We start from the raw sequence: 12,829 nt of genomic DNA on the forward strand, positions 1-12,829 counted from the left end.
TGAATCGTAATGACAAAATGGAAGATTATGATTTGATAAGCTTACATAATCATTCTAATAAAAATAACAAGTGGAGGTAAGTAAATCCTAATAATAATAATAATAATAACCACCTTGATACAAAGACGACAAGGACAACAATAACAACCACCCATCTCATACTTCGACACAAAATTGTTGGAACACTCCATATGATGCCTCTTATCATAGTAATTAACCCAAAATTTCAAGATATGACGTTTGTTGTGTCCTTTCCCCATACTATTAAATGGAAAAGGAAACTTAAAACCATTTCGCCAAAAAGGAAAATTAAGTCACTTTACCATTATATTGATACACTTTAACTTCATGAAATGCCAGAGGAATTAAAAAATTAATAGCCTTGCAAGAGGGTGAAACCGCATGTAAGCTGAAAGTCGACGAGTCCAGAATGTGGACAATATAAAACAGCCATCCTTCTGCTATTATATACAGATGCCGCCAACATAAATTGAACGCAGTAAATAACAAAAACCTTCAGTTTGGGGCGGTTTATCCATTCACAGCTTGTGACATGAAGGTGTCTCTCGCTTTTCACCCTTGTTCTGTTTCTTCATCCGGCTCGCCTACGGGAGGCTCATCAGCATTTTCTCCCCTAGCATCTTCACCAACACTAAAGTCTTGTTCATCGATGTATGCCTGGGAGCTCACAATCTGACCTGCCAAGTCTTTATGTTTCAAATTACCTGTCAAGAAGAGGGGAAGATGTGAACAGAAGTGAGAGGTCAAGCATAGTTAGTTTTTGCCATTTAGAGAAAACCATATCGCTGACTGAAAGATCAGTAGTGATTCTTCAGAAGCAAAAACTAAAAGGCCATTGCAAATGTACAAAACTCCCCAGTCATAAGTAACTATTGAAAAGCCCTGAAAACAAAATAATGTGCATAGTGATTTCCACACTTCAGGAGGCCACCGTGCTGACTAAACTGGAAAACCAGAGCGTGAACATTGAAGAATAAGAAAATTTTATAACCAAGTGAAACTAGGATAATTTTGCTTACCCATCCAAAAAGCGCATCCGCTTGATGAATTGTGGAGAAGAGCCTTGACACGGAATAAAAGTCGCTCTAGAGACCTTTTCGTAGCAGGAATTTTGCTGGTGACGGACATTTGTTTCAAACCCTTACAAGGACACAGAAATATTAGCATTTAAGTGTAAATGATTTTGCCTCTGACCAAATTGAAGAAGCAATGCCAACCTTTGCTTCAGAGCACAGTGTCTGCAATGTTCTTGTGGCCTTCTGGAGCTCTTTAACCTTGATCATTAATAAAAAGCATAGTGACTTCAGCTAAAACTTTTTTCCAGTTTGTAACTTGGAAGTAGCAGAGTACATTTAAAGCATGTAATCTCACCAGCTGTATCACAAGTTCTTGGTGCTCTTGAAACTGCACCTCCAAAAACTCGAAAACTGTGAAAACAGTTCAGAGCTTAATAGAAAAGGCACTTATAACAACAATGGAAGCAATTGAAAACCATAATTTACCTTTAAGGAAAGAATCGACAAACTTCCCACCATATTTGACAGCCATAGCATGCGTAGTCACCTACCCAATTATCTCTTGTAATCAATTCAATGCAACAGTTAAAAGCAAGATCTTTCCCCCAAATAAGGGGAAACACGAATTATTCTCTGCAGCCTGCTTACCTTGTCACATGTCCTGCACATAGTAACTAGGGATACAACAACATTCACAGGCTCCAGCAGTTTAATAAGAAGTCCTCTTACGACATCATGTTTGGCATCATTTCCCAGCTTACCTGCATCCGGTTTACTCCTAAGACCAACTTCTTTAACCTGAATCACATTAAAGGACAAAAATAAATGCATATTAAATAAAATGGGCATAAATTATAAACTAGTGTTCAAATGTTTGACTTGGAACTCACCAAATCATTGAATCGAGTAAGGTTAACTTCATGCTGCATGAGAAGCACCTTCTGTAAGAATACTTCCAAAAAATGTATTGTGAATTACCAGATGCATAACAGGAATCAGATTTCTTACCAAAACCCGGTACCATACATGAAACGTCGCAGAGCACAAGGATGCGAAGCCATGATGCACATTGCTTTCAGCTGTTTTGCACACCAAGGCCTAATAAAGAAGCATTCATAATGAATATCAGAGCAAGGCAGCATTTATAAATAAGTTTGTCTAGAAAGTCTATTCATAGCCTGAGCCAAGATTCTCAAAATTTTTGTTCTTGATGGAGACTAAATTTAGTTTCTGGAGGCTTTTTTAACAACAAATTGAAGCTTTGGCCAAAAGAAACAACAACAAATTTAAGCGCTTTAAACAGCCACGTATAAAATGCATATTTTGGTAGCAATCCATCTTCCAACTAAAGAACCATTTCAAATGTGCTGCAGAGTATTTTTACTCACCTGCGGTAACACAGAGAGAGCAAGTTCATTTAGCACATTGGATGTAGAGTCACTGTTCTCCAAGTAAACGTGCAAAACCTTCTGTACTCGGTCTCCCTGTTGAGAGGAAAGCTTTATCATACAAGATACGTAACTGTTTCTGAGAAAATCTAGAAGCTAAGTCACACTCCTAATGGAGCAAGGACCATATGCAATTTGTTGACATGTTGCTGTCATCACTAAAATCTAACTTTGAAGTAAAGGGAGATGGCGTAATGGGGATAGTCTCACTTTACTCTTCCAACCGTTCTCAACATTCTCAGCATCCCATCTATGCTTTAGAATCTTCTCGGCACAAGTTCCAAGTCTTCTACGCAGGTTTAGAAGGACTTCCTGATTGAATCCTGACTGTAGACATTTACGGTTTCCCCCAATCAACTTAATGTTGAACTTCTGGGCTGAGCTCAGAGCTGCTTCAAGCGTAAGAAGAGTTTCTGATGCTGCCATGAAGGAGAAGGAGCAGGCTGCAGGAAGGAGATATTTCTTAGGAATTTGAAGCGACAAAGCATCCAAATACAAAATGAAACAAAACAAAGGATGGAAGACAAACCAATGTCCAAAATGTTCTCCAGAAATGAATAAGCACCACAATATAAGTGTTCTATGCTCCCAGGCAAAGGATGGGGCTGCATGCCCCATATATTACTTTCCGGCATTTCAATTGGCTGAAAAGCACAAAGCAAATCTGAAAGGATTGTTGTGTCCCTTTGAATATCTGGAATATTTAGTATCTGCCATTTCCATTATATGGAATTAAGACAAGCCATGCATGAATTGATCACAAAAGAAGATGAGAGAACGAGCATAAAGACCTACCTCACTAAGACAATGAAGTACTTCCTTTATAACCAAAGTTGTCGCTGAAGTCACCATGAGCACACAATCAGGAAGATTTGGATTCCCAGCATTAATGCTCTGATTTTCCCAGTGTCCTCTGCAATTGTTATCACCTGCAAAATATTTTCTTAAAATTTTAAGAACATTGTCACAACAAAGATCTCGACCAACTAGAGTGGGCATACATACCTTCTTTAAGGATACTCATCGCACTATCTAAATGCCTCTTCAAAGAGGGAAAGAGTGGTCTGATTTTATTTAAGAACTCTTCCAAGGTAACACCAGCAAATCCAGATGCAGCACTCAAGCCATTACATTTAGTATTGAAGTAATCCAGCTTCTTATGAAGATCTCTCAGAAGGTACAGATATAGGGGTAACTGAAAGAAGATGATCAACTTGGGAAAACTAGTAAGGATCTTAACTTGAAAGAGAAACAGCAAATCTAGGTCGATAAGGTACCTCAGCCATGGGATCTGAGCAACAGGTCTCCTCTTTCTGCAATTTAGAAGACATGAATAGCCATTATTAAAACAGCCTATCACAAGTACAACCAAGTAGGCTATTGCTTTAATCCTGTAAATATGCGATTCCACATGTCGACTACAAGGATCTTTGCAACAACATTACCACAAAGCCACTGAATGTTTATATCTTAAAAATAAACTAGACAGTATCTTTGAAAGTCTTAATCTATCTCATGATAGTATGCACCAATTTTCCACCACAGCCACAGGATACCAAATTCATAAAAGCACATTGTGAGGACATGATTCCATGTCCAAGAGCAAATCTTAAAAAAAAAATCACGTGTCAGCAAGTTTGGCTACATTCATAACCTTGACACCCTAATCCAAAGAATGCCTAGCATTTGCTCTTAACCTCAAGAAAAGAATAACCCTGCAACATATAATTTTATAAGTGATCCAGTTTGTGTGTGTGAGAGGATCACGTCCATGTAATTCAAAAATCAATTGGCTGATTTATCACCATCTACCAAATTTCATCCAACTTTACCAAGGCTGATTTTAAGCTGTGTAAACCTGGATCGTTCCCTTCTCCAAAAGATATAAAGGTTTCACACCTGTAAGGCAGACCCCATGAGCTCAACGGTTGTATAAATATAAAACAATAGAACCGGTCATCCAAATTAAGTGAAAGTCATGGACATTTGTCAGCTCAAGCATCACTTTTTTGAGGTACCGAGTTAAGGATCTTCTGAAATGCGCATCTCGAGGAACTGGCCACATATGTGCGTCCAATACAGGTGTGTTAGGCTATTAGATGCAGTATACTATTTTCAGAAGTAAGGTCACGTTACGCCCCTCACCACCTCAATGTCAATCTTGCTTCCTCCGTCGTTTTTGGCATTTGAATTGCAGCAATGCTCTTCCATTCTGGAACAGTTGAACACTGTGCATCTTGAAACTCAAAGAGAGCTTAGAAAGAGACTTATTTGCCAGCCCTTTCCACCTTCTTGGTTTACCTCATAGTCATATACTTGGCATCCATGCCATTGCTGTCATCTCCACCATGATAATTTTATTGTTAATACTCTTCCTCACGTATTTGTTATGGTTGGTTCTGCTTGCTTAAGCTATCCAGAAAGGAGTAGTTTCCTTCTTTACAACCCATCTCCACCTAAACGAAGGCAAGGATCCTACCCAGGTAATTGGCACTACCACCAAAGGCATTCACTAGCTAAATAGCCAGCAATTTCCATGTGTGCTACATTTAAATGGCCATCAATTTTTCATTGAGTGATACCACTCCATAAAGTGATCCCAACTCATTTTACCAATTCTACATAATCTATCGCTAGCCTTAAAACTTCCTTGGTAAGTACAGTAAAATAATTGTCACCGCTGACAGAAATATGATAAGACAGAAAAAATGGCATCTCATGCACATTAGAACATGCAAATTATATTTGATGAACAAGAGAATATAGACAGTTAAAACTTTTCTGGTGACATTTAGAATTATCCGTTTGATTACCTACATAAAAGAAAGGAACAATGAGGACAATCTGTAGCAAGATTCCAGATAATACCAAGATTTCGTCCACCAGAGGATTGACTTAGGATTCATTCGAGTACTTGCAATCCAGTGTCTTAAGCTATTGCAAAATTTTCAAAAACGTGGGATGCAAAAAGTTGCTAATGACTAAGATATAGAGATAGACGCAATAGTTTAGCTTGCAAACAGAAACATAAAGGACAAATTACATTCATCGTACCTTTGAGAATGCCATAATGGAGTAACACTGAAGCAGAAGTGGTCTGAACTTGGATCTCTGCAGTTCCAGAACTTTAGTAGCTGCAGAAATTTCTAGGGTTAACGTCTCATCAGAATCACCAGCATGCTGATCTTCCAATGTAGTTCTCCCGCCATTCATACGTGGACTTGAAGAATCATCATTTTGCACTTCTTGGCTTGTCATTACTCTTGCCTTCTTTAACACATCCACTATAGTGGGTTGATGAAGCTTTCTATCAGTGCATGAACTTGGTTCAGAGTCAGTCATTTTTTTACACTTGTTTGGAAAAGTGAGATCATGCGCTCTCTTCGGCTCATTCTTCTTTTCCAGATGTCCAACTGGATAAAGTTGGCTTAAATTTGAAGACTTGGGTTGCTCTAAGTGAAGATGGAGCTCCGGCAGGCATAGGGGGTAAGACTCTAAGTGATTGTTTAACAAGCTCTCCAAAAATCTACATCACCAAAATTTAGGAATGAAACTCACTCCCTCTTAAATTTAAAAATCAAACAATTTTTAGTAACACCACGCTCATGTTTAAATCTAAAAAACACAAAACAACAATTTTACTAACAGCATCCATGAAACACCATGTGCTTGTCATAAAAAACTTCAGAATAAGGAAGCCGAATTATCCGGTATGAAATAAAATAAAGCTGAAGAAAACAATCTACATCCAAGATAGTATTAAATATCATCCCTGGATAGACAATACAATTGTCGGAAAGGGAAGGCATGGCAACAAAAGTATCAATTAACAAATAGAAAACTTTAGAGACTACCAATCTGCAATAGTCTATCTGTGCTTTATTTAACTCCTCTCAACCTCTGGAATTATACCCAATTGCCATTCAAAGTTCATGCATCAGGTGTTATCACACAAGCTTCTCAGGTCTCTTACACTGTGTTTGGATGTTCAAGAGAGGAGGAGAGAGAAAAGATTCAAAGGCTACATCTTTGCTGAATGACTCAATGAAAGTACATAAGATGGCTCCATTTATAAAGCATAAGAGACACCCAAAAACCCTAATTATCTTTGTTAAAGGGTATAATGGTCTTTGGGATTTTGATGTGTATATCAACGTTTTTGGCGGCTTGTTGTGCCACTTTGTGTGACTTCGTGTTTTCTCGGGACACTGTGATATTTTTCAACTCGGGTGGATTGATTTTGTAGTGGGCATGTTGTTCTGTCTGGGTGTAAGGATGGTGGGTTGTGGTTGAAACTTTAAATCTTAATAGAGCCATCTTATGTACTCTTTCATCAAGTCCTTCACTAAAGATGTAGCCTGTAAATCTTCTCTCCTTATCTCTTGAACATCCTAGAATATTCACATATACAACTCTACTGACCTAAAACTTTTACATGATGAAAATCATTCAATATCTTTTGAATAATAAAATACAGAATTTAAAAGATTATATGATTTAAATCTAGATTTTCCTAAACGTTTAACACGGCTTTAGATCATTCAATGTGTTCAAATGGTAAAATCGTAAGATTTTAAGATTTAAATCTAGAATTAGCAACCATGGCTCTTACCTTCAATCAAAACATAAACATAAAATCACTTGGCACAATGAGTTTGACAACAATGGAGTAGCTGTACAAAGCACAAAAATTTGTGAAAGAGGTGCATACACTAAGTTCCTCAATCGCTTCAGCAATTTGTTGATTATGTCCTCTTTTGTAGCTTGACTAGTACATTCAAACTTTCCAGCAACTTGTGTGGAGAAAGCATTAAGCTACACGAGACAAAACAATTGTTACAGGCTATGCACCAAAACTTCATGTTAAACTGTAAGGGTTGAGGGATGCCATTAAACTTTATATACCAGTTCTCTAATCCAGTTAGCCGCATAATAAAGTGAGAGGCACACTATCTGCTTCTGCTTTCCTGTGAGAGATTGCCACGCAGCTTTGGAGAAATACTGGCATTAAGGTAGTCAAAAATGCATGTTAGATAAGACAATCTAGCTACATCGACAAGCAACATAAATGAAGCAAAGTAAGTCAACATAGTAACACATTGGAAATGTCACAAATTAAAGTTGATAGTTAGGGTACTTTCTCTGACATAGTAATGGATCATCAGAAAGAGCCTCCTTCCTCCACATACATATGCAATATCTTAGGGAAGAGACTATTCCTTTTCCTCTCCTCCATGGGGCAAGTAATGGTGGTTTTCTTTTCCTCTACTCCATAGGTCAAGTAAAGAGGATTCACAAAACTAGCATGATCTCTCCTTCCCTAAATCGGCCGGTTAATTTCCTTAGTTCTCTATGTTCTGGTGTTGTTACGCGGTAAAGGTCATCAACGGGGGGATCCCCTGCTCAGTGATATGCAAAACACCCTTCTTTGCTAAAATAAAATCCCAAGTAACAGAAAGAGTTTCCAAACCGCCGCACTCTTACGAGGAAAATTGAAGGCATACATAGCTCCTCCATCAATGTTCACTTTTTAACCTCAATAAAGATTGTAAGTCGATGAAACACAGTGCAGGGTTGCACATTGTAGTTTCACCTTAGAGGAAGGAAGGTGCAAGGGACATCCAAGGAGTGCATCAATCCCTCCAAGAGATCCTTGATTTGTTGATCTTTCAACCTGCAACAGAAACTGCATAAATTTGCGAGAATTCAAAGCTCTTTAAATTGGTTGAAAGAACATGCACTTACTGTAGAAAGTAAGAGAATGTTGGCAGGGAGAATCTGTAGTAGAGGAGACCTGCAACAACAAGAAATAACAGTGTCAAGAGAAATCACCAAGAGACTTTCATGAAGAGGAAAGTAAGGCATCAAATTGACATAACTGCAATGATGAGGAAGTCAAAGGCAAAATGTTCACGCATATCGGAGATATATCACCATCCAAGTTCATCCATAGTTCCCCTACAAAGGGAAGTGAAAGAAGCTGTGAATCTGCAACTATCTTTTCTCCAACACGTTTACAAATTTCTGTTGCAGAGCAAAATTCCCAAAGCGCAGTATTTTATTCACCTTCTAATCCGCCATAGGTATCATTAAGAGGCAACTTCCCATCTTCAAGATCCAAAAGATATGTAGATTCTAATTCTCCAGCATTTTTACCAATCCTACAACAAGAACGGGTAGGTAATGCTCCAGTGTATTTTTTAAGCCAAAATAAACAGCTAAATCAACTAAGAACACAAATTTCACCATTCCATTATTGCTGGGTGCAGATTTCTTTGATTCAACAAGGCAGTCATTTCATCATAAAAGAGGGTCAGTGGCAAGGCCAATTGTTTGCAGGACTTTAAACATGTTTCCAAGAGCTCCAAGGCCTCCTCAACATTGGACTTCTGCAAAACAATCTCATTCAAAGTCACAGATCATAGAATAAGGAGTTAAAGCATGGATCGCTCCAAGTTACACGGCAAGACATGGTAACACATACTTGCTAGTGTTTACCCTATGTTGTATGTGCAAGTTTTACATATGCAGTTGTGTTTCACTTTCTTAGTTTTCTTTTTCAGGGTAGGTTACTCCCTATTCTTAAGAAGGTATAATCAAAATTCTTGGCCACTTTTAAGTCTAAACAGTATCGACAAGCGATGGAGAAGTCAAGCAACAGCAGTAGGTGGCACCTGAGATGGATCTGGAGAGAGAATGTTCTTTGCATCGCCAATGCATGAAACTATCTTCAAACTTCCAATCAGTCCCATCTTCTTGTAATTCATATCTGGATGATTGACCTACCCAATTAGAAGGCCACCAATTAATCAACCAATTGGCACAATTTAGTCAAATCGTTACACCAAAATATACAGAAAGAAAACATCCATAGTCTTCCTTTTACATCAACGAAGCCATGATACCTGCTTTCGAACAACTATCAGAAGCTCATTTACAAAACACGATCCCAATGAATCTTGACTTGATCTAATTGATAGTGCAAGATTGCTGAAAACCTCATACACCTACGATTTGAGAAAGTCTCTAAAAGATGAGAGATAATTCAGGGCCTGACTTGAGAACATATCAGAGCAAATGCCAACCTTATACAGGTTTTCAATACTAAATCCTTCCAAATAGTCCAAGATACCTGAGAAGGACACCACAAAGTGTATCAAAGAAATCTTTAGTCTTAACTAATCATCATCTATTGATATAGAAGTTTTTAGTAGAACAATAGGTGGCTTTAATACCGTTTATATACGAAGAAAGTCGGATTAATTCCAGAGGATGCTTCGCAACCAGTAAATTCATGGTCTCTAAAGCAGAACCAACTTCGAGACTTACACCACTTCCCACATGAGTAACTAATGCTCCTAGAATCTGCACAGAAATAAGAACAAAATTATGATGGTACGCACAGTAGCATATATTCTTATCATCCAAAGGCAGTTATACATCTGTTAGAGGTTCTTACTTCCTGCCTTGAATATGGATCTGCAACTTCTTCAAACAGACAAGTGTACATGTGAATGCCAAACGTCCTTGCTTTTTGTTCTTTGCAGGACAAAATGTACTCACACAGAGAGAGAAATGACGGAAAGTAGTCCTATCATGTGTCAGCAAAACAATCAAATACAGCTGCCAAAAATTTTAGCTGATACGCAAATCTTACAGAGAAACACACCTGTACTAGGTTTGCATGGCCATGGAGACATTGTTCAATCATTACTAACGGAATGCAATCATCAACAATCTTTCTCATGAAGATCTTTTTTATGGTTTTCTGGACAGACTCGCCATTCATGTACATGACCATGATGAGCCATATGTCAATGACCTTGTGATCTTGCGGTCTCTTAAGGCTGTTGAATTCTTTTAAAATTTCTTGACAGAGAATCTGTGAATACAACTGTCAAGAAATGCTCCGCTGAATAACATGGTGACACTACTAGAAACTATAATAGAGGAAACTTACATTCTTAAATCTTAGACCCAATCTCAATGTGTTGAGGATGGAGGCCTCAATGCCATCCACAACAGACTTTCCCTTTAGTTTTCTCTGTTGGGTACTATGATGATTGGATACTCCAATAAATTTCAACTGCTCACGAATGTGTGAGATGATTCTTCGAACATTTGCTGGTGTTGCTGAAAGCAATAAAAACCTAAGTAAAAAGGGCATGTGCTCCCCATCAATTGTTCTGAGGCACGATAATGCGATTGTCACAACCTTCAAATGGAAAAGAATGTCAATTTCCATATTGGTGCAGTCTGGAAGTAAATGCATAAGATTGACTTCAACCGAGGACTACATAATTTTGCATCAAGTACTTCCTATTCATGATGCCAAACCTCATGTGATAATTGTTTCAAGAATTGCTAAGATCCTATTTTTCTTATCCCTTTGGTTTCCTGCCGCAAAAGATGAACATCCATTATACTACATTTTTCCTCCGAAAAAAAATAATCAGAAGCAATCGGTCACACACGTTGTTCCAGCGGCTAGAAATAATTATAAGATGGAAATATTTTCGCTCAAGAAAGAAAATATAATCATCAACTGAGTGCTTTGAAACTGCTTGAGTCTAACACTCACAAAACAAATGGGCTCATAAAGTCCAATTTCGTCACTCTCTGCAAAATCTTCTCAACAATCAAGCAGAAGAGATAGCAAAGACTAAGCTAAAACACGTTACCTGATCTTTCAACTGATCATCCAAATGAAGATTGGAAAGAGAGTCGAGCACAGGCACTATAATTGCTGTGTCCTCTTGAAGCATTTGTTCTAGGGAATTAACCACAGTATCATAGTTCTGGTCACCAATCATCTCAGGCAATGATCCAATAACCTCTTTCTTCAAATCTAAGGGGCAAATGGACAGGATTTGCATCAACTTATCAACAAATGAATTAGAATCAACAATAAAATCAAGCCATCTCAAGTGATTGATGATAAGCCTAGCAACATCATCTTTGAGTGACAAAGATGCCCCAGAGGGTTGAGGGTTTGCGTCAAAAAATTCAGGAAGCTTCTCAAGGAGTATGCTTTGAAGATCAACTTGAATTGCGGGGACCAGTAGGAGGTTCCGAGCTAGGCTGTTGCTTCTCGTGGCCAAAAGACCGCCGTGATCTGAACCCGTGAGAACCCTGAAAAGCAGAGAAAGGGTGAGAGAGATAGAGAGAGATTGTAACATAATGCAACGTAATGTTTACTTCTGATGCAGCTGACGACACAATAACTTGATTAGGAAGATGCATTTCATTACAAAGAAGAAGAAGAAGAACCCACGCGGCTTATATCTTTAGTGTCGTAGAGTTCCGAGTCTAATTCACCTCCACAGATAACTGACAATGTACAAGCTAGAGCAGTAGAGTTTCTCGGATTAGGTTTCCATTCACGTACAAATTCAACAACGAAACCAATGCCTCAGAACCAAAATCCCCCAGAACATGATCGGAGAAACTTCACGGAAGCTGGAAAAACACGCCCTTACCTGAGGAGATTCTTAGGAGACTGAACATGATCGGAGAAACCGGCGACGAAATCGGAGCGCAGAGCGTCGTTCGAAGGAGAAGAGAGGAGGCGATGGAGGTGAGCGCGGAACCTGTGGACGTCGGAGGGGAGGCAGGGCGGGCCGTCGAGGTTCAAGAGCGTGCAGCCCGCATCGGCCAGCACGGACACCATTTTATCCTCCGGGGACGCGTCCGCCGCCTCGCTCGCGGCCGTCGGCTGCGGCGGCGGCGGAGACGGCTGGTCGGCGTTGGTCTTGGGGAGCTTGGACTGGGAAAACGGAGGGTTGAAGGAGGAGTGTCTCTTCCGAGAAGGCCCTTGCTGGTGCAGGAGCACCATGGCGGGCGGAGAAGAAGCTCGCCGGCGGAGGGCTTCGGTGTCTCCGTCGCTGGAAATCGCCGAGGTGCTGCAGTTCAGACTCTCTCGCGGAGGGAGAAGGAAGAGAAAAGGCGCCAAATTTTTCATCGCGAGGCGATATGAGCTGAAGCAAGAGCAGGTGCCCGAGTCACTGAGTCAGCGACTCGGGCCGTTTACGAGTGAATGGGCCTTGTGACATGGGCCCATGGCCAAGGCCCAAGATTGACCGCGGCGAGTTCACGGTTTGTTCGATTCAAACCCGTGATTATACCATCCATAATTCTCCTTGTGAGTTGGTAATTTCTTCATTTTACTCAAAGTAATTTTCTCATTTATTCATGAAAACAAGAACAAAATCAAATTCTCCGTGTAATTTATTTTCTTAGCGAAAAAGATAATCCTGAATATCGCTATTTTTCTTTATAATTGAACGAGTTTCTGGAAATTTAATATGATCAATAATGAAGATACAGCATATGTTACTTATTTTA

The 12,829-nt window shown here is 39.3% G+C and overlaps 1 protein-coding gene across 1 annotated transcript; it reads right to left on the bottom strand.

The window, feature by feature from the left end:
• Window positions 1–304: 304 nt before the first annotated feature.
• Window positions 305–12,442, bottom strand: LOC115677111 (uncharacterized). Its single transcript, XM_030600172.2, has 31 exons — window positions 11,965–12,442; window positions 11,167–11,617; window positions 10,446–10,700; window positions 10,155–10,367; window positions 9,945–10,076; window positions 9,721–9,850; window positions 9,571–9,617; window positions 9,391–9,492; window positions 9,160–9,267; window positions 8,732–8,874; window positions 8,552–8,646; window positions 8,365–8,443; window positions 8,231–8,279; window positions 8,079–8,159; window positions 7,391–7,486; window positions 7,197–7,300; window positions 5,540–6,011; window positions 3,763–3,798; window positions 3,491–3,680; window positions 3,281–3,414; window positions 3,015–3,195; window positions 2,696–2,928; window positions 2,426–2,521; window positions 2,046–2,135; window positions 1,928–1,960; window positions 1,686–1,835; window positions 1,524–1,584; window positions 1,393–1,448; window positions 1,239–1,295; window positions 1,041–1,161; window positions 305–725 (listed from the first exon to the last, which is right to left on the bottom strand). Exons 1-31 carry the CDS (start codon window positions 12,318–12,320, stop codon window positions 574–576), a joined length of 4,503 nt encoding a protein of 1,500 aa, XP_030456032.2. The 5' UTR covers window positions 12,321–12,442; the 3' UTR covers window positions 305–573.
• Between the last annotated feature and the right edge of the window lie 387 nt (window positions 12,443–12,829).

Source organism: Syzygium oleosum, unplaced genomic scaffold, assembly GCF_021117445.2.
Source record: "Syzygium oleosum isolate NSW1041296 unplaced genomic scaffold, Sole_v2.1 Sole_v2.12, whole genome shotgun sequence".
In the NCBI taxonomy this organism is placed as follows: domain Eukaryota; kingdom Viridiplantae; phylum Streptophyta; class Magnoliopsida; order Myrtales; family Myrtaceae; genus Syzygium; species Syzygium oleosum.